Below are 22,347 nucleotides of genomic sequence, written 5' to 3'. Positions count from 1 at the left end.
AAGGACTGTGTTATGCATTAGAGATGAATGGGGGGGCATTTTCTACTCTTTAGGAAGTTATGTTTTATAAACATTGAGAATATCCCTGATTTAATTTTGAAAAGAGAATAGGATGACTTTCACAGACACTATTCTACAGCTGGCCATGTCTTTAGTTATTCACTTAATTAAAAGAAATGCCATTGTGGTTATTGTTGGTTAAACATCTATCTTATCTATTTATCATAATTTGATCAAATATTTACCCTAAAGAATAGAGTGCTCCCACATACATATTAAAATATAAGATGAATTCAAACATTTGACATAAGAAATAGTTTTGTTCAATATTGTTCTCATAAATGTGAAGAGTTGCAGGGAGGCTTATCCTCTGAAATTTTTAGACACTGAGATAAAGCCTGCATAGCTCAGGAGTTAGATGAAAGAGATCTCCCAGCTATTGTGTGGGTGAAAAACATTGTCCTGATTGAATCAAACCCAAAATAATTAGAAGTCTCTTACATATGTGTTCTCTACACCTACATACATACAAACATATGTTTACATGAGAAAAAAAGGAGATGCTATGAATTTGAATGGTAGACAATACAACTCAACTATAAGTATATTTAGGTCAGAAAATTATTGTAAAGAACCAGTAAAATGGCTCCCAAATGGAAAAGAACAAAGAGAGTACTTTGCATTGCATTTGAGTGTGGGCTGATTTCTTGAAACAAGGGTTCCTTTTTTAATACTAATATTCTCCCAATTATATTAAATGGCCCCAAATAAAAGATACTATATTGAAATGTATAACTGAAAAAGGAAAAAGGCTAATCATTTAGTATGAGAATAGAATGCCAAATGGACAGATCACATATTTCACTAGAATATATACTTTATCAAGAGACCTAAAAGAAGGGACCTGGCAAATTAGTCAGATGTTCATTGAAATATATATGGGAATACATGGGAAATATTTGCACAAGATAAAAAAGCATTGGGTATATCTGCAGCTTTGGAAATCAGAGTTTCATTGCTATATTAAACTATATTTTTATAACCCATCTTTTGCATTGTCAAAAAAGAAGGGTCAGAGTGGGAGTGGGGAGGTCACATACCAACTGGTCAATGTTCTACGCAGCATTCTTGAGGTCTTACATTTGGGTGGGATAGAGTAATTAGAGTGCCCATGTGCACATTACCGAATAAGAGGATGCCATCATGAGAATTAGATGATAGGGAAGAATGTTACCTACTCAGTGGAACAAGGCCTCAGTGATATGAATAAATGTGTATATTTTAAAAACTATCATAATTAATACATTGAATTCTTTTTATTGAGCATGTATTATATGCAAGATATTATGCTAAGTTTATAGTTCAGACATGTAAAATCTGTATAAGCTGGAATAAACCTCATTTATTTGAAAGATAAGAAAACTGAGCAAAAGATAGATATTCATTCCCACCCACGTCATATAGGTATTTAGTTCAAAGAATGTTCTAGAATACAGATATTTGTGCTCCCAGGTTATCATATTCTATATTTTCAACATTCTATCCCCTTTTCTGGAGAGCTCTTATTTTATTTTTTTTATTTTTATTTTTTCAATTTTTATTTGGTCATTTCCAAACATTATTCATTGGAAACAAAGATCATTTTCTTTTCTTCCCTAACCCCCTCCCACCACCTCTCTCACAGCCAACGCGCAATTCCACTGGGTATCACATGTGTTCTTGATTCAAACCCATTTCCATGTTGTTGGTATTTGCATTAGAGTGTTCGTTTAGAGTCTCTCCTCAGTCATATCCCCTCCACCCCTGTAGTCAAGCAGTTGCTTTTCATCGGTATTTTTACTTCCACAGTTTATTTTCTGCTTGCGGATAGTGTTTTTTAGATCCCTGCAGATTGTTCAGGGACATTGCATTGCCACTAATGGAGAAGTCCATTACCTTCGATTGTACCACAAGGTATCAGTCTCTGTGTACAATGTTTTCCTGGTTCTATTCCTTTCACTCTGCATCACTTCCTGGAGGTTGTTCCAGTCTTCATGGAATTCCTCCACTTTATTATTCCTTTTAGCACAATAGTATTTCATCACCAACATATACCACAATTTGTTCAGCCATTCCTCAATTGAAGGGCATCCCCTCGTTTTCCAATTTTTAGCCACCACAAGAGCTCAGCTATGAATATTCTCGTACAAGTCTTTTTCCTTATTATCTCTTTGGGGTACAAGCCCAGTAGTGCTATGGCTTTATCAAAGGGCAGACAGTCTTTTATCACCCTTTGGGCATAGTTCCAAATTGCCCTCCAGAATGGTTAGATTAATTCACAACTCCACCAGCAATGAATTAGTGTCCCTACTTTGCTACATCCCCTCCAGCATTCATTACTTTCCATAGCTGTCATGTTAGCCAATCTGCTAGGTGTGAGGTGATACCTCAGAGATGTTTTGATTTGCATCTCTTTGATTATAAGAGATGTAGAACACTTTTTCATGTGCTTATTAATAGTTTTGATTTCTTTGGCTGAGAACTGCCTGTTCATGTCCCTTGCCTATTTATCAATTGGAGAATGGGTTGATTTTTTTGTACAATTGATTTAGCTCTTTGTAAATTTGAGGAATTAAACCTTTGTCAGAGGTTTTTAAGAAGATTGTTTCCCAACTTGTTGCTACCCTTCTGATTTTAGTTACATTGGTTTTGTTTGTGCAAAAACTTTTTAATTTGATGTAGTCAAAATTATTTATTTTACATTTTGTGACTCTTTCTAAGTCTTGCTTGGTTTTAAAACATTTCCCTTCCCAAAGGTCTGACATGTATACTATTCTGTGTTTGCCTAATTTATTTATAGTTTCCTTCTTGATGTTCAAATCATTCACCCATTCTGAATTTATCTTGGTGTAGGGTGTGAGGTGTTGATCCAAACCTAATCTCTCCCACACTGTCTTCCAATTTTCCCAGCAGTTTTTATCAAATAATGGATTTTTGTCCCAAAAGCTGGGGTCTTTGGGTTTATCATAAACTGTCTTGCTGAGATCATTTACGCCAAGTCTATTCCACTGATCTTCTTTTCTGTCTCTTAGCCAGTACCAAATTGTTTTGATAACCACTGCTTTATAGTATAGTTTGAGATCTGGGACTTCAAGTCCTCCTTCCTTTGCATTTTTTTTTTCATGATTTCCCTGGATAGCCTTGATCTTTTGTTGTTCCAAATGAACTTAGTTATGTTTTTTTCTAATTCAGTAAAGAAGTTTTTTGGTAGTTCAATGGGTATGGCACTAAATAAGTAAATTAATTTTATAGGATTGTTATTTTTATTATGTTAGCTCGTCCCACCCATGAGCAATCAATGTTTTTCCAATTGTTTAGGTCTAGTTTTAGCTGTGTGTAAAGTGTTTTGTAGTTGTGTTCATATAGTTCCTGTGTTTGTCTCGGCATATAGATTCCTAAGTATTTTATATTATCTAGGGTGATTTTGAATGGTATTTCACTCTAATTCTTGCTGCTGAAATGTGTTAGAGATATATAGAAATGCTGATGACTTATGTGGGTTTATTTTGTATCCTGCAACTTTGCTAAAGTTGTTGATTATTTCGAGTAACTTTTTGGTTGATTCTCTAGGATTCCTTAAGTAAACCATCATATCATCTGCAAAGAGTGATAGTTTGGTCTCCTCATTGCCAATTTTAATACCTTCAATTTCTTTTTCTTCTCTAATTGCTACTGCTAGTGTTTCTAGTACAATGTTAAACAATATAGGTGATAATGGGCATCCTTGTTTTACTCCTGATCTTATTGGAAAGGCTTCTAGTTTATCCCCATTGCAGATGATATTTGCTGAAGGTTTTAGATATATACTATTTATTATTTTTAGGAAAGGCCCTTCTATTCCTATACTTTCTACTGTTTTAAATAGGAATGGGTGTTGTATTTTATCAAAGGCTTTTTCTGCATCTATTGAGATAATCATGTGATTTTTGTCAGTTTGCTTGTTAATATGGTCAATTATGTGGATGGTTTTCCTAATATTGAACCATCCTTGCATTCCTGGTATGAATCCTGCCTGGTCATAGTGGATGACCCTTGTGATGACTTGCTGGAGTCTTTTTGCTAGTATCCTATTTAGGATTTTTGTGTCTATATTTGTTAGGGAGATTGGTCTATAGTTTTCTTTCTCTGTTTTTGACCTGCCTGGCTTTGGGATCAGTACCAAGTTTGTGTCGTAGAATGAATTTGTTAGAACTCCTTCTCGGCCTATTCTGTCAAATAGTTTGTTTAATATTGGGATTAGTTGTTCTTTGAATGTTTGATAGAATTAATTTGTGAATCCATCTGGACCTGGGGATTTTTTCTTAGGGAGTTTTTTGATGGCTTGTTCAATTTCTTTTTCTGAAATGGGGTTGTTAAGGTAATTTATTTCTTCCTCTTTTAGTCTAGACAATTTATATTTTTTTAAGTATTCATCCATATCACCTAGATTGCCTTATTTGTTGCCATATAATTGGGCATAGTAGTTTTTAATGATTGCCTTAATTTCCTCTTCATTAGAGGTGAGGTCTCGTTTTTCATCTTGGATACTGTCAATTTGGTTTATTTCTTTCCTTTTTTAAATTAGACTGACTAGTACTTTGTCTATTTTATTTGTTTTTTCAAAGTACCATCTTCTAGTCTTAATTATTAAATCAATAGTTCTTTGACTTTCAATTTTATTAATGTCTCCTTTGAGTCTTAGGATCTTTAATTTAGTCTTCATCTGAGGATTTTTAATTTGTTCACTTTTTAATTTTTTAATTTGCATGTCCAATTCATTGACCTCTGCCCTTCTTAATTTGTTAATATATGAACTCAAGGATATAAATTTCCCCCTGAGTACTGCTTTGGCTGCATCCCATAGGTTTTGAAAGGATGTCTCATCATTGTCATTTTCTTCAATGAAGTTATTAATTATTTCTATGATTTGTTCTTTAACTGGTTTTGGAGAATCGTATTGTTTAATTTCCAATTAATTTTCAATTTACGTCTCCATGTTCCCTTACTAATTATTATTTTCATTGCATTGTGATCTGAGAAAGTTGCATTTATTATTACTGCTCTTTTGCACTTGTTTGCAATGTTTTTATGCCCTAATACATGGTCAATTTTTGTAAATGTACCATGTGCTGCAGAAAAGAAGGTGTATTCCTTTTTGTCCCTATTTATTTTTCTCCACATGTCTACTAACTCTAATTTTTCTAAGATTTCATTCACTTCTCTTACCTCTTTCTTATTTATTTTTTGGTTTGATTTATCTAGTTCGGATAGAGGAAGGTTCAGATCTCCCACTAGTATAGTTTTTCTATCTATTTCGTCCTTGAGTTCCTCTATTTTCTCCTTTAGAAATTTGGATGCTATGCCATTTGGTGCATACATGTTGAGTACAGATATTTCCTCACTGTCTTTACTGCCTTTTATCAGGATGTAATTACCTTCCCTATCTCTTTTAACTAAATTTATTTTTACTTTGGCTTTGTCAGATATCAAGATTGCGACTCCTGCCTTCTTTTTGTTAGTTGATGCCCAATAGATTTGACTCCACCCTCTTACTTTCACCCTATGTGTATCTATCTTTCTCATATTTGTTTCTTGTAGACAGCATATGGTAGGGTTTTGGACTCTAATCCACTCTGCTATTAGCTTGCGTTTTATGGGTGAGTTCATTTCATTCACATTCAGAGTTTTGATTACTAGCTGTGTATTTTCCAGCATTTTGATTTTTGCTCCTTTATCTGCCTTTTCTTCTTTCACTATTTCCTTCTACACCAATGTTTGCTTTTGAACAGTACCCCTTGTTCCCACCCTTATTTTACTTCCCTTTCTCCCCCCCTCTCTATTTATCCCCCCCTTATTTTCCCTGTAGTCTTTCTAAAATTAACCCTCCGCTCCCTCCCTCTCTTGTACTGCTTCCCTCCCCACCAGACCATTTGTTACCCTTCTACTCCCCCATAGGGTGCAAATCTATTCTCTGCCCCCAATGGATTGGATTGTTTTTCCCTGTTTGAGTCACTTTCAAAGCACGTAAAACTTGAGTACTTCCTGTCTCTGACCTCTTTACCCTTCCAGTGTATCGATGTTCTCCCCCATCCCACCATGAGCTTCTTTATGACATATAAATTTACCCCCATTTGTATCTTTTCCCATTTCTTTTAAAATTAAGCTATGCTTAAGCTCTAGTTATATATATATATGCATACTTATGCATATGTATTTTTGCATGCATATATCTATATACCTATTTCTGTCTTGTCCTTTCATCCTATACAGTTTGTTGCTGTTCCCTCTAAGTATACTTCTTTTTGCTTCCCAGCTAATAACAACAGTTTTTAAGAGTTACCAATGACCTCTTTTCTTATAGGGATACATATAATTTTAACTTATTGAGTGTCTTAAAATTTTTTTTTTGTTTTTCTTTTTTCCCCACTTTTTTAATTACCTTTTGATGATTCTCTTGAGTTCTGTGCTTGGACATCAAATTTTCTGTTCAGGTCTGGTCTTTTCTTTACGAATTCTTGAAATTCTTCTATTTTGTTGAATGACCATACTTTCCCCTGTAAGAATATAGTCAGTTTTGCTGGGTAGTTGATTCTTGGTTGTAGACCTAGTTCCCTTGCTTTCCGGAATATCGTATTCCATGCCTTTCTTTTTTTCAGTGTGGATGCAGCCAGATCCTGAGTTATCCTCACTGTGGTTCCTTGGTATCTGAATGACTTCTTCTTGGCAGCTTGTAATATCTTTTCTTTGGTCTGATAGTTCCTGAATTTGGCTATAACATTCCTGGGTGTTGTCAGTTGGGGATTAAGTACAGGAGGTGATCTGTGGATTCTATCAATCTCCACTTTTCCCTCTTATTCAAGGATTTCTGGGCAGTTTTCTTTAATAATTTCCTGTAATATAATGTCCAGGCATTTTCTTTTGGCATGGTCTTCCAGTAGGCCAATAATTCTTAAATTATCTTTCCTTGAAAGATTTTCTAAATCCTCTGTTTTGTGAATGTGATAATTCATATTTTCCTCAATTTTTTCATTCTTTTGGTTTTGTTTTATAGTGGCTTGCTGCCTTGTGAGGTCTCTCAATTCAAGTTGTTGTATTCTGGTTCTTAAAGACTGGATTTCATCCTTAGTTTTTTGGTAGTCCTTTTCCTTTTGGTTGGATTTTCTTTGGAGGTTATCTTTCTTCTTCTTCACCTCATTTCATCTGCTTTGCCTCATCTTTCATCTCCTTTGCCTCATTTTCCAGCTGGTTGATTTTGGCTTTCAAGACACTATTTTCTGTTTCCAGATGACTTATCTTAGTTTTTAAGTTCTTTTCCCAATTGTCTTCAGCCTCTCTTAATTGTGTTTTGAATTGCATTTTGAGTTCTTCCAAAGCCTGTATCCAATTCGCTGGGATTTCTGATTTTTCCTTTGCTGGGTCCTCCCCCTCTGTTTCATTTGCTCTTTGCTCATTACCTGTGCAGAAGCTGTGTATTGTAATTTCTTTCTTCTTTTTCTGTTGTTTGCTCGATGTTATCCCTTTTTTGCTCCCCATATTTGGCTGTGCTCTTGCTCCTCTCATTTTGTTTTGGTTTTGAGGCTGTCAGTCTCCCCTCTTGGAGCTTTGTCAGATCTCTTAGTAGAGTCTTTAGGGGAGGAATGTTAGCTTCCCTGTCCTCTGGAGGCTTTTGATTGGATTGAGTTCAATTGGGTTGGGCTGTATGTGGTATGAAGCACTGAGGCTCTGAAGACTCCTGGAAGGCTGGGCTGCCCAGGCTCTCTCCAGTTCTCTCCAGCTGCTTCTCAGCTGTTCGCAAGTGCCTTTGCCCACCTCCCTAAACTCTGAGGGGTTCTGATGGGATTAGTTCAACTGGATTGGTCTGGATGTGCCCGAGGCAAGGGTGAGACTGGAGCCCGATGGAGGGACCCAGCCACAGCCATTTCTCCCTGGCTTCCTCCCGGCTGTCCAAGCTGGATGCTCTGAGACTGGCGCCCCGCTGCTCCCAAGGTAGACCCTGCAAACCAGCACCTTTTCCTGCTCAGAGGTTCCCGCTGCTGCTGGGGGCTCAGCCCTCTGGGTTGTGGGGGAGGGGTCCTGGGACCTTCACTCTGCCTTCCCTTTGGCCCTGAGTATTCTCGGATTCCGGCTTTTGGGGGGGCGTACCTTTTGATTTGAGTCCAGAAAGAGGGTTCCCCGCTTCTGTCCTGTTGTTCAGATTGAATTTTGGTGCTCTAGGAGCATTCAGTCTGTATCGGTAAGGAAGGGTCTTCCACGAGGTCTGAACTTTTGCTGCTTGCTATGCTGCCATCTTGACTCCACCCCCTGGAGAGCTCTTATTTTAAACATTAATTTTATTTGCATTATAAGAACATCTTTTCTCAAATGTTTTCTTTTACAGAACAAGCATCCTAACAAAAATGGACTGCAGGTTTAGACAAGCATTGAAAAGATGTTCCCTGTACTGAAATTGAATTTCATAAGGATTTTCATCACCAAAAAAAGATAAGTTGCCTAATATAAAAATTTGGGATTGGAGGAAGAAGAGTTTTGAAAATATAGGCTTGTTTTACTCAAAATTCATCCTCTAAATTCTGTTATGTAGATTCCTCTGTGACCTGAGAAAAATCACATAACCTGGGCTTTGACTGTTTTTCAATTTTAAAATGAAGAGAATAGACTAGACTCAATGGCCTCCAAGTGAGACTGATACAACTCTAGAATTGTTATATTGAATCTCTTCTCATTATTTAAAATATACATGTACGTATACACTCCAGGAAATTGATTTTTCAGAAAATTATTATAGATGTATAATAAACATCACAGAGTTAGGAAGAAAGAATAAAGACATTTCTCATAGGCACTAAAAATAGGTGTTGTTCAGTCTTTTCAGTAAGTAATATTCTTTATGACCTCATTTGGGGTTTTCTTGGCCAAGATACTGGAGTGCTTTTCCATTTCCTTCTAAGTGTCTCAGTCCAGATTTGCACTCAGGAAGATGAGACTTCTTGCCTTATGGCCTGACATTCAACCCACTGCCTGACCTAGTTTCCCTTAACAAATAGTACTTTAACACTGAAGGTCTATTTCATTTCTCAACTTGGCTAGAGCCAGAATGATAAATATTATCCTACAGTAATATCCTAATTTAAGCTAGTAGTTGATAATGTGATGATTTCCAATAAATGAAAAGGTAGTTGATGAATAATGACATTTTATTCCTTCTTATCCCCTCAAAAAAGTAGCTAATACCTATTTATTAGGTTAAAATTAGGCACAGAAATTGGGATCTATAAAGATAGATGTAAAGATGGAAATGAGGTCTAGATATAGTTTTCTACTCTATCAAAGACAAAGTACTATGCTAGTGCTTGTGGTATAAAAATCAAACATTCCCCTCCTTCAATGAACTCATATTCTACTTGTAGAAACAACTTATACACAGATAACTTTTTTCAAATAGAATTTCTGATTTCATTGACATAGGAAGGTCAAAGTGCCACTTTCCCTACTAATGCATATATAAGTATAGATATATTTATATATATATATATATACACATACACAGATATTTTTGTGTACATGAATTTGTATACATTCCCTATATATATACATACATGCATAGATGTCTATATATTTTCATATGTATATGTATTTTTCATATATGGAGAGAAATAGAGACAGAGAGACAAAAAGAGACAGAGAGAGAGGGAGCGGAGGGGAGAGAGAGACAGAGGAGGGAGAGAGACAGAGAAGGAGGGAGAGAGACACAGAGAGAACTTTAGATCTAGTTGTTCCATGAAAATTGACATACTTTAAGGGTTATATTAACCAAATGACTTACTGAAGCAGGATGTGCTCTGAAGCATGTGAGAAAAAATTTCACATAAAGGCCGTTCAGTGAATGGAATGGAGCCACAGGTGCATTGGGCATGAAGGATGGTCCCCACAGTGTCAATATAGGCAGCTTTGCATTTATCATCTGCTGAGCAAGTTAGATCTTCCTTACTGAAGGTATTAATGCAAGTCTCATCATAATAGCATTTTTCAGTCACACGCTGCCAGCATTTTGCCTGAAATGTTTCATAGCGACTTCTGGTGGGAAAAAAAAAAAACAGTCATGAATAGTTATTGGTTATTCACATTAATCCAACTGATCAATCAATAATCATTTATTAAGCACCTGCTATGGTTTAAAAAAAAACAATTATCAAGTATTTACTATGTGAAAGGAACATTACTTATCCTCAAGGAGATCATATCCTACTTAGAGAAAAAATATATGTGTAGATAATTCTTTAATAGGACCTCTTGTTTCATTGGTGTAGAAAGGTCAAGATATCACCTTTCCTACTAATGCAGATTAGTTCCTGTTTTCAATTCATCCTCTCAGAGAATTGCCTAGATTAGATGAAAGAAATTAACTAACTTGCTTAGGTTCACACATCTAGTATGTAAGAGAACTGTGAATTTTAACCCTTGTCTTCTTGACTCTAAGACCAGCGCTATATTTACTAAGCCCCACTACTAAATAGGTTATATATATATATATATATATATATATATATACACATATACATATATATGTATATGTATATATGAAGGAATTGAAGAGTAATTTTCATTAGGGAAAGAACTAACAATGAGGGAGAGAGTATTAGAATAGGTTGCAAGTAGAAAAGAGCATTTGAGCCAAGTCTTAAAGGAAGCTAGAGATTGCATGAAGTGGAAAGGAGAAAGGGAAAATTTCAGGCATGGAAACAATCAGAAAAGGGACTATTAGTCAAAAAAGAACAAATAATCCAAATTAGCCTGAATGAGGTGTGTGAGGGAGTAACACAAAACCTTATTTCTTACTATGAGGCAGGAAGACTGCTTTCATTAACTGTGCCTCAAAACTAGTATGATATAAAATGCAGAATTGTAGGGACTTCCTACAATTGAAAAGAAAGCTAAAGTTATATAAGAAAATACTTCCAATTGGAAAAGGGAAGGGAATCTGGACATGTAATTCTATTTCTGATTAAAAGCAGGTATCAATTCTCATTGACTTTATTTCATTTGTGGTTCACTTGTGAATGAAGATATACTATATGGAACTAAGTACCTTTGGCAACACTACTCTGCTGATAAGTAATCAGCCATTTTTCTCATTGAGCAATTTTATTCTAAACCATTTAACCCAAATTTCCCACAGATGAAAAGTGAACCACGATCACTTTCCTCCTCTTGGACATCAAGATATCCATTAAGATTTTCTAAATAGTTTCAAGACTACTAGCAGATTTTGATTAAAAGCAAACTCAAAAACAGCTTCATAATAAAAGATTTTGTGTGTGTGTGTGTGTGTGTGTGTGTGTGTTTGACTGGTTTTTACTTTTTAAATAAAGTGGTGATACACTGCAAAGAACATTTTTACAATATAACTGATGAATTTTATAGCAAATTTAGTGCAGTGTAATTATAAAACTATCTTAATACTTGTGCTTAAATTAATTTCTGACATCCTAAATAAGATGTTATCAAGAACTTGCTGCTGTAAAAATGGAGATTTTGAACCCTAGACTTCAATCTCCAGAAATCCTTGGTATTTCCCAGAATTCCCTATAATCTCACCTGAGTCTCCACCTGCATGAGATCACAATTAGTATTTAACTGGCAGTAATGCCTACCTCACTCTCTTCTATGCTCTTCTATGTTCTGCTCAGTCATTGCAATGACCTAGTAAGTAAGCTTTGAATGGGCTAATCAGCTCTGGGCACATGGTTTATTATTTTGTATCCTGGATTTTATAATAATCCTTAATAAACCTCTTAAAATATAATATTTTTATTACTATAGACTAATTTAAATTTTACACTGTCCCTTGGATACATAGCTCTGGATTACCTATTTGATATTGCTACTCTCTTTAAGACAATAAGCCACAGTAATAGTATCCTCCATTATCTGGAAATGTACTTTCCTTAATATCAATCTTATAGATGACCTTTAAATAACAATTTCCTTAAGGTAATACAATATGTTGCAAATTGTAAGTTGGCACACAAGTTAAAAATATAGCCTCAAAAATCCCCACGATATGCAATGCTAGAAAATAAACATCTTCATTACTCTAAATTTTAAATGCACATACATATGCATGCACATACACATGCAAATTTTCTCAACAGGTGACTAAAATGTCCCTCTATTCCCTTGTTCCATACCTCTAAACTTCTTCATTATGTCCCCTTTTCTCTTTCAATCTCTGAGTGAAATGTGAAGTGAAATCCTTTTTCTTAAAGGATTCTTGATCCTATGCCCTCTAATCTCTTCCAGAAAGTTAAACATTTAATCATTTATTTTGTTCTTTTGATTTTAATCTCTTATCTGTTGTATTTTTCTTTGACAGTTTCCTCCCTTTTTTCATCTTCGTTCTATCATCTTAAGCTCCTTAAGTCCTACCTATAATGATGACCAGGTCCAATCCTTTCCTCTCTAATTGAAAAAAAATTCTATGTATTCTTATTTATCTTTCTTCCCCTTTCTCAGTATCTGGAGCCTATAGCAAGTTTTTACTAGAGAAATGTTCATAATCAATTTTGTAAATAATAAAATGTTTTCTAAATGCTGTAAAAATAGAGATTTGAACCCCAGACTTCAATTCCCATAAGTCCTTGGTAGCTCCCAGAATTCCCCCAAATCCCACCTGAGATACCCACCTGTGCCTAGAACAAAAAGGGATATTTAAACTGACCTTACGGCCTACTCTCTCTCTTGGCTTCTGCTTCTGGGCACACGGGGCTCTCTACCAGGCAGGCAAGATGTAGGTTGCACATGCTTTTCCTTATTTTATATTTTCTTTATTTCTTAATCTTTAATAAACCTCATAAAATATAATACTTTTAGCAGAGAAACTAATTTTAATTGCTACAATACTAAATAATATCTGTTATATTTTATTTTAGTGTGTGAACAAATCATATTTTTCTATCTTATGTGAAAGCGATTTTTCTTTTTAAACAAATATCAATTACTTATTTATTATCTTGTCTCTACTTTGTTATTACAACAGTAAATTGATTCTTTTGACTGTACCAGAAAGAAATTCTAGCTTCCCTCAAAAATGGAATTAACCTGGTTTGAAGGAAAAATGAACTTTTCTCAAGTAAAAAAAAATAAGTCTTTGCAAGAGGCAAATGGAGAAATGACAATAGACAGTATGTCTCTAATTCTTTAGAGATCCCTTGATTCCAATGCCACTCATGGTTGGAAAAATTCCACATTGCTGTTCTGATTATACATCTCTTTACCTATTTAAAATCAAAATGATTCTCACTTATCGAAATAAAGCCTTAAATTGTGCTTTTCAATTAATGTTTTTTGTTTCTGAGGACTTAACTCCTCTCACATCTTGTGTTTCTCATCAGAGGAAGAGAAGATATATATTGCCACCCTGGGCTTCTATCTTCCCCTTATTTGTACTTTATACAAGGTCAACTTGAGATAATACTACCTTCAGATAGAGATAAAGAATCCCTTAGCAGTTGAGAAAGCTTGGTTTAGTTTTCCAGCCTGTGGAAGACTTATTATCATAATGGTCCCATGGAAGAAGTATAATTCTGAAGAATTTTTCCACCTAGACCCTGAGGTATTAAACCCTTTTTTAATTTAAAGAAGTCTCTTATTCCTTAGTGTTTGCAGAAGTAGTTCCAACTGCTATTCTATTCCCAATTGCATTTTGGAAGGAACCGATACTTTGTCTAGTAATTGAAATTATGGCATCCAGAATGATACATCCAGAATGATATGATATACTGATTCAGGATCTCTTGTACTAGCATTAGATAACTGAGCATCTCTGATTGATACCTGTTCTCCTATATCCTAATAAACCTTCTTTCACTTGTGTTCATCATTTCCTACTCCCCAAACCCCATGATTTGAGCATAAACCATATTTAGCAGTTCATCAAGCTATTATATACCTATTTGATTTCTCACTCCTGGTGCAGTAAGTGTGAACTGATTTTGATTAACTTTCCTCTTTTTCAATATCTAGCAAATGTACCTACTCCTGGTAAATGTTCCCCACTGAGCCTTTTAGAGAACAGCAAAGATTCTCCTTCATATCATCTTTTAATTTCCCATCTCCTTCCTTGGCAGCTGGACAAGGTCACATAAATTAATCTGGAACTTCTCTAGTTTTCTTAATACTTTCTTTTAAATAAAAAAAAACCTTTTACCTTCTGACTTAGATCCAATACTTTGTATTGGTCCCATGAAAGTCAAAGGCTAATATTTGTTAAAGGCAAAAAATTGGAAGTAGGGTTTGGACCTCTTTTAACCATGCTAGGGTTTTTAAACTCTGTGTGTGATGGACCCCTTTGGCAGTCAGTGGACCTTGTTGACCCTTTCTCAAAATAACTTTTTAAAAATACCTAAAATAAAATACAGAGGGTAAAGAAATCTGATTATAATGAAACAAACAATTTTTCCTATCCAATTCCACAGTCTTAACTTGGAGTGTTCCTGGGATAAGAATCCCTTCTCCATGTCATACTATTTCTCCTGTGTATATTTATAATTAATACAGATAGGAGAATATCATTAGAAGCAATAAAAGTCAGTGAAAAGACTGCTGGACTTGTAGTCAGAGAACTTAAATTCATACCTATTCTAAATATGATAGTCTCTCTTGGTTTCACTTTCAGAGGTTTCAATTTCTCCTGGTTAACTGGAAATTCCAGGAGAAAGAGAAGGGCAGGAAGAGTGACTGCTGCCAGATGAAGGAAGGGGTCAGGACAGGGTTCAAAGACTTGAGGAGGCTGGGACTGGAAAGCATGGGCAGAAAGGGGCAAGGATTTCCTCTTTCTGCACTTGATGTCCACTCCTGGCTGTAGTATATCTGGTATGGCAGAGTGGGCATCAGTTCTTCTGCTTTGACTTGGAGATTTTTGGTGGGGAGCAAGGGAGTGGGAGCTGTGAAACTGAGTCAGGGATTAGGAACCTCTAGAGAGAAGAGAGTGCTATAAAATAAAGTTAAAATAGGTTAAAAGTTTAAAATTAAATTGAGAACTATCAGTTTCAGGCATCTATTCAGGGTTCTAGAAAATATTTCCTTCATGAGAGGACTACTGTAAAGCACTTGCATAATAATGCAAAATACATTTTATTGTTACTCTCTTTAATGTTGGTTATGTTTACATGCATGTTCAATTGATCAATTATTATTTATTATTCATATGTACATGTAAGAAAATTACTTTATGTATAGGGTCAGGAGGGGTCTGCTTATATCAGCTTTTCACAATAGGTCTTAGAACATAACCCTCATAGTTATGGAGTTCCTACTGTACTATGTAGGTAACTTTGGCATGTTACTAATCCTATCCTTAGCCTCAGTTTGGTAGGGTCTTTTTTAAATGAAGTGATATGATATAGCTAGATTTGCTGATTTAAAAATATATAGCATTTTGTTTGGTGGTCAGATGAAAGCTACAGAGAAAGAAAGAGAGAATAAAGGAAAGAATGAATAGTGTGGCATGTAGAAATGGTATACTGAGTCAACTAAGATATGGTAATTAAGACACTTAAAGAATTACTGAAAAGTAGAAATCCCCATTAAATGAGGAAGTGAAGTCTTGTGAAGAAGTGATTGAATTGAAAAAGATTTCAAAAGACCCCAAGGGGAGGATGATATGCTATTTGTGGGTGACCATAGAAAGTGAAGAATATGAATCATGAAAAAGAAGTGAGTGGAAAACAATGAGGATTCAACCTGCTAGTTGGATGTTCTGGAGATATAGTAGGAAATATTAGAGATTGTCAATAGAACCATTATGTAGGAGGGATGCATTTTATGGCACCAGGAAACATCTTAGTGACTTGCAAGGGGACAAATATTAAAGTGAAAGTATTAATAACTTAGAAAAAGTGATCATTCCCACAGAATTCTAATACAAATGCAAATAATACAAAAGTTACTATTTATTTTTGTACTTCTGAACTCTTGCATTTTGTTTCAATCTTTGTGTTGCAGCAGAAAGAAAACTTAATTTATAGTGGTAAACTTGGAAGCTAAATTCAAATCTCCCTTCTGCCATTTAATGTTTGAGTTACTTTTGGGGAGTCATTTCACCTGTATGTGCCTCTGTTTCCTCAAGTGTAAATGAGAGCCTTGAGCTCGATGATGTCTCTGTACCTTGGATTATGATCCCACCCCCCAATCCAATGTGGGAACTGAATAAATTATACTTAAACTTTGAAAAGCTCACTTTGCTTTATTGTTTCCAACTTTAAGATTTTGGTAATAATGGGTGAAGAAAGATATGACTTTAAAAAGGAATTTGACTTTTCAAGTATTCAGTCCCTCAGGGAGAAGATATATCATTCAGAATTTTCAGCTGAATTGACAGTGCCTATAGCAACAATTATGACTTGGCACTGAGAATCACAAACAATGAGAATGGAAAAAAGTGATTTTTATCACTTTTATATGAGTTTATAACCTAAGGGACTCTATTCTTCCCAATGAATATTGGAAATCACGTAGGTAGTAATGGAAGTCACACAAGTTTTTAAGACACCTATTAATGTGAGGAAGCAGATTAAATAATAACAATAAACAATATGAGATGGCACTAATGAGTCAAATTTCCATCAAACCTAAAGTCATTAGTATTTATTTAATACATATAAATGAAGGGTCATTATTTTCTCTTTCACATTCCCTTGCCTTCCTCTCACAGAATCAAACTCAGTGCTTAGATTCAGTTACAAAAAGGACACTTAATGTAGCCTGACTAATGAAACAAAGGTTTAGAGTTAAATCAGGCTTCAGGGATGAAGTAAAGCAGAGGTCCCTACCAGAATGCCTCAAACATTCTCAGGACCCAAACTAGATTAAAATGTAATTGGGAAATATTTAACAAAATAAAGAAAAATGTGATAAAATATAGATAATATCATAATTTAAAACCAAATCAATATATGGCCTTCAGGGAACCTTATGTAGAGTTTAAAATTTCCTACTTCTTTTTGAGTTCAATACCACCAGAGTAGGGACAGAGATGTAGTCAGGGCTAAGAACAAAACTTACAAGAAAAAATACTTTCTATAAGTGTTAGACAACAAGAAATATATAATTGAATTGGCTCTTAGGTTGGGAAGAGAGCATAGGCAGCAAAAATATGGAGCATGCATTCCCCTCAAACCTGTGCAACTTTTGTTGATGCAGTGCCCTCTTGATGCTATTCCCCAATTCATAGTCAAAAGTGAGTTGTTCCCTAGGTAGACAGTGACTCCAAGATCCAAATTCCCCAAAGGTTATGAATACCCCCTGGAGCACTTGCCTTCAGTAGTCATCCAGAGGACATGACTTAGCTCATAGCAATGGCATTTTCCCAAGGCAATATCATACTTTCAGCAGCTACAAAATATTTCCCCCATAAATATGGGATAAAGTCTCCCACAAATGGATGCAGGGTCATCAAGAAAATTAAGCATCAAAATATAGAGAAATATACCCTTTGGAGTGACCCAGGCAAGTAACACACCAATATTTCACAGGTCCAATGTTCTTTCTATCCTCATCATTGTCTGCTCCTCATGCTTAACACAACACCTGGCACATAGTAGGTGTTAAAACAATGTTCATTGACTAACTGCTGAAAAACTGCTGCTCTGGACCCTCTGGGCTCCTCTGAAGCTAAATTTCAAAATGATAAGGCTTTCCCCATCTTTTCTTGATTCCCAGACATCACATTTTTCAGAATAGTCCCTTGCTTCAACTCCCTACTCATCTTCTTATTGTATGAATTGTCTCCAAATGGAAAATATCATGGCCAGTATGAGGTGGGATGAAGAGTGAAAGGAATTCTCGTTTCCTTCAGATTTGAGAAACTGTTTATCCTAAAGTGCGAGATTCTTCAATATTTGACACCTCTCTGCTACCAAAGCCATAATTCTCAAAGCCATCTCTAGTCTCCACTGACTCCTTAAAGAATGTGCCTTCCTTGTTTAAGAGTTAAGTTGGATAGAGGCAATCCTTGACTAGCAAATGTCTAACTGATCTCTCATTTCATTAATTGATCAGAGAACTTCAGCCATCATAAAGACGCAATAGAATATTAAAATGTACTTGTATTTTCTGAGACTTACACATTATTATTTCTGTTATCTGTTTCCTCAGTTTTACTACAGGGAAATCAAGTGATCAAAAGCATTTTAGTCAATTCCTTTCATCTTCAACCCCTCTCCTCCAGCTAGATAATACAGTGGATAGAATACTGTATTTACCTTCAGAAAGACTTGAATTTAAATCCAGCCTCAGACACGTTAGCTGTGTGACTCAGAACAAATAATTTAATTTCAGTTTGCCCTAGTTTTCTCTAAAATTGGGGAAAATACTGGCACCTACTTTGAGGGTTGTTTCAATGATCAAATGGGTAATATATGCTCTTTATAAATATTAAATAAATAAAATAATAATTTTTAATTTTTTTATTTAATTTTTAAATGCAATTTTTAAAATGCTGTAAATGTTAAAATACTATGCAAATACTAGCTGTTGTACTGGTAATTCTAGTGCATGAAATATAAATTTAGAACAAAAAAGAACCTGAAAGATAACTTAGCCCAAGAGTCTCATTTTCTAAGAAAGGTAGGCTCATAGAACTGTAGATTAAGAGTTGAAAAGAATCAATAAATCTAGTCAATCAGCAATCATTTCTTTAGGGCCTAATATGTAATAGTCTCCCTGATAGGTGGTGAGCATATAGAAACTACAAATTACCAGCTACAAACAGTCTATTCTCAAGGAGTTTCCAATTAACTGGTCAAAAGGGCATGTCTATATATATTCATATGAGATATATGCAAAAAAAGCACAAGACGATTTTGGGAGGAGCATCAGTAATTTGAACTATCAGCAAATTTTGTAAGAATTAGCATATTAGTTGAGTTTTGAATGAAGCTTGGCATGTAAGGGGGTTGAAATGAGGTATTCTATGAATGGAGTACAGCCTGTGCAAAGTCACAGAGACAGGAGATCGAATGCCATAGATGAAGAATAGCAAGAAGGACAATTTGACTATATACGTATGAAAGTAGTAACACAAAGAACAACTGGAAAAGTAGCTGGAGACCAAGTTTTTAGGAACAGAATGTTTAATATTAGCTGTCAACTAATCAGTCAAATTTTTAGATATTAAATTGAATCTTGCATAATACTATGGATGTACATTTGAATATTTAAATATACACATATACAAATATGTGTATATGTATAATTATACATTATGAATTGATAATATATACACATATGACACATGTGCATTTAACATAGCAAATAAATTGTTATATGTATATGTACCACTAAAACCCATACATGCCATTTATATTAAAATAATTTTAACAAATATGGCATTAAATAATATGTATTGTGTCTATAGGCACACACATTTGTGTATGCTTATATGTATACATATGCATTTGTGCATGTACATGTGTGAATATACACACGGATGCACATACCTATATATACAAACATATACATAGGAATATATAAGTATATGTTTATGCTTACATGCATATATATTTGATGTGCTTTTGATTGGGATAGAATATGTGTAAATGATGTACAGAAAATTGCATTTTCCCTAAAATTCGTCTAGCTCTATCAATATATAGCTGTTTTTTTTTAGGGTTTTGTTTTGTTTTGTTTTGTTGCTAGGAAAGGAAGCAGTTCAAGTGTAAGGACTGCACAGTAACAAGTAAAGTGTCAAAATAAGAAATTGGGAAGAATTGCTTTTATTTACCTGCATATTTCATCAACTCGGCAGTTGCGAATCACATCAAGGCATGATGGGAGTGGAACTACATTCATGGCACATGATTTGCTATGAAGAATGTCTTTGGACTTCTGACAAGGTGTATCGGCTGGAGCACAGTCACACAATGCCAACATCTGGCCAATGTGGAAAGGTATGTTTTGGTAGAAGAAGCGGATGGCTGCTTGGCATTGGGTCAGATTGCATGGTCTTCCAGTTGCTGAGCAAGCCTTAAGGTACAGAGCCAACTTTTTGTTACATATGACATCTCCAATGCAAATTTGTGCTGCTTCCAAACAGGACCAGATTCCTTGGGTTCCTAAAAGCAGTAATATGCTCAGAATATAGACAAATAAGTAGACACCTACACATGGAGGACCTAGAAAATACAGTGAGAACTCTCAAACTGATACATGAAAGGATCACTAATCTGCTGGTTTCTGCAACAGCTACTGTGCCTTAGAGAAAATAAGAATTTCCTGTGAGTCTCAGCATAGTATAGTGGAGAGAGGACTTGCCTTGAAGTCAGAAAGACCCAGGTTTCAGTCCTGTCTTAAATTTGTAGCATAAACTCTCTCAAAGTTTTGGACAACTCTTTATGGCTCCATGTTAGAGTAGACTAAAGCACTGAGTTTTCACACTGGTTGGTCCATAAAGCATTAGAATCACATATTTACAACAATGAAAGCAATAATAGTAATAAGGATTTAATGAGAAATAAGCAGTCAATGATCTGAATATTTCTTGATCATTCTGCTTTTGAAGGGATATGAGAAGAGTAGGAACCATTTTGGATTGAAATCCCAGAGCAAAAATTTCTCAGATGAATTAAAAAGGACAAGAGATCATCTCATTACCTTTTGTTAATTTAATAATATCAATGATAATAAATTGGACTTTTATGTTTGCAAAATAATTTACAAATGTTATTTCATTGCCCATTTTCGAATCATAGGGTCATTATCTAGCACTAGAAGGGATTTCTAAATCCATCCAGTCAAATGCTTTTAATTTATAGTGAAAGGGAGGGTAAGAGATTCCACTCAGTCACATCTTTGAATCACAATTTGAATGCAAGTTCTTTGAATCTAATTTCATAACTCTTTTTACTGTACCATAGATATATTATTCCAACTTACTGATATAGTAATTGAGCTTCAAATAACTTAGGATGAGAAAGTATGAAAAGTTAATATATATTTGCATATGCACATATATCCTTAAATATATATTTTGATAATATATGTGTGTATCTGGAGGGATACTTATATACATATATGCAAAGCATTAAAATATTTGGTCTATTTATTGACTATTATTTATAATAATAAAAATAATTGAATTATCACATAGTATGGTCTACAAGATCAGCTCTTATGATGCTTACCAAGGTAAGAAAGAGTAGTTTGATCCCATTGCAATTTAATAGGCTCATTAATGTAATCTAGGAAGAAAGAAACAAAATTATAGCTGAAAACTTCCCTAAATGTAACAGATACATATGACGATTAACAGAAACCATTTTAAAGAGTCCACAATTAGCAAAAATAATAACATAAAGAAATAATTCAGAATGAGATTTGAACAAAGAACTGAACAAAACACTTTCAACTATTTCCCAAACCAATTCAATATTTTTGCCTTTTACTTAAACATAGGAACAAAGAGTAATAATTGAGTCATGTATTTGGACATAAGCACTGGCTCAGTCAGGTTTTCTGAATCAAATTAACCTCCCTTTTAAGGTCTAGATTTTCTAGACGTTTAATTCAGACAACATTGCCTTCTCAAATTATTTTAGTCCCAAAAGAGGTTTTATGAATGGAACTACTATTATATTATAATTCTTATGGCGGGAAAGGATCTTAAAGATTATTTATGGAAGCATGTTCTGGGGAAAAGAAAATTAGATCTGTAATGAAAAGACAAGGGCTCTAATTTATCACCATCATTGTTGTCATCATTATTAGTATAACCATCATATTATAGTATTTCCTCTGCTGCATAGATACTGTTACCCTGGTCAAGTCACTTTACCTCTCTTGGCCAGTATTGTCATTTGCAAAATAAAAGAGTTAACCAAATAATCTCCAAAATCCTCTTTAAAAATTGTTCATTGTCTGCTAGTGCACTTTCAGTGATTAAGCTCCTTACCTAATAAACTAATCAATTCTTTTTGCAAATAGCCAAAACTGTTTGAAAACTCTTGTGTTGAGTTGAAACCTACTCCTTTATCTTTTGTCATCATACTAGTTATGTCCTCAGAAGCTTAAATATGGCTACTCCCTCTTCCATATATTTGAATTCAAGCTAAATACTTGACAGCTATAACAGCTGCTCATGTTTTCTCTTTTCACCAGTTCTCTCAAATGTTACCAATATAACTTGTTTTCAAGACTTCTTAGTATCCAGGCCACCTTTAGTTGGATACTCTGTGATCTCTCAGTCTTTTAAAAGATTATTCCCAAGCCTGGAAACAACAATTCATATTTAGTCTGAGCTCTTCTGACTTGCCCATTAATTCAGTATAAACGAAG

At 34.7% G+C, this 22,347-nt stretch overlaps 1 protein-coding gene across 1 annotated transcript in view; it reads right to left on the bottom strand.

Annotated features, from left to right (window-relative positions):
• Nucleotides 1-9,824: 9,824 nt before the first annotated feature.
• GFRAL (GDNF family receptor alpha like) overlaps nt 9,825-22,347 on the bottom strand; it is a 38,300-nt gene continuing 25,777 nt past the window's right edge. The window contains exons 3-5 of the mRNA XM_056814719.1: nt 21,198-21,254; nt 19,799-20,129; nt 9,825-10,092 (exon numbers count right to left, since the gene is read on the bottom strand). Of these exons, the coding sequence (XP_056670697.1) occupies nt 9,825-10,092; nt 19,799-20,129; nt 21,198-21,254 (656 nt within the window). The remainder of the gene's footprint in view (nt 10,093-19,798; nt 20,130-21,197; nt 21,255-22,347) is intronic.

The sequence above is a fragment of the Monodelphis domestica genome, chromosome 2, assembly GCF_027887165.1.
Source record: "Monodelphis domestica isolate mMonDom1 chromosome 2, mMonDom1.pri, whole genome shotgun sequence".
In the NCBI taxonomy this organism is placed as follows: domain Eukaryota; kingdom Metazoa; phylum Chordata; class Mammalia; order Didelphimorphia; family Didelphidae; genus Monodelphis; species Monodelphis domestica.
This window is presented reverse-complemented; position numbering and strand designations above follow the sequence as displayed.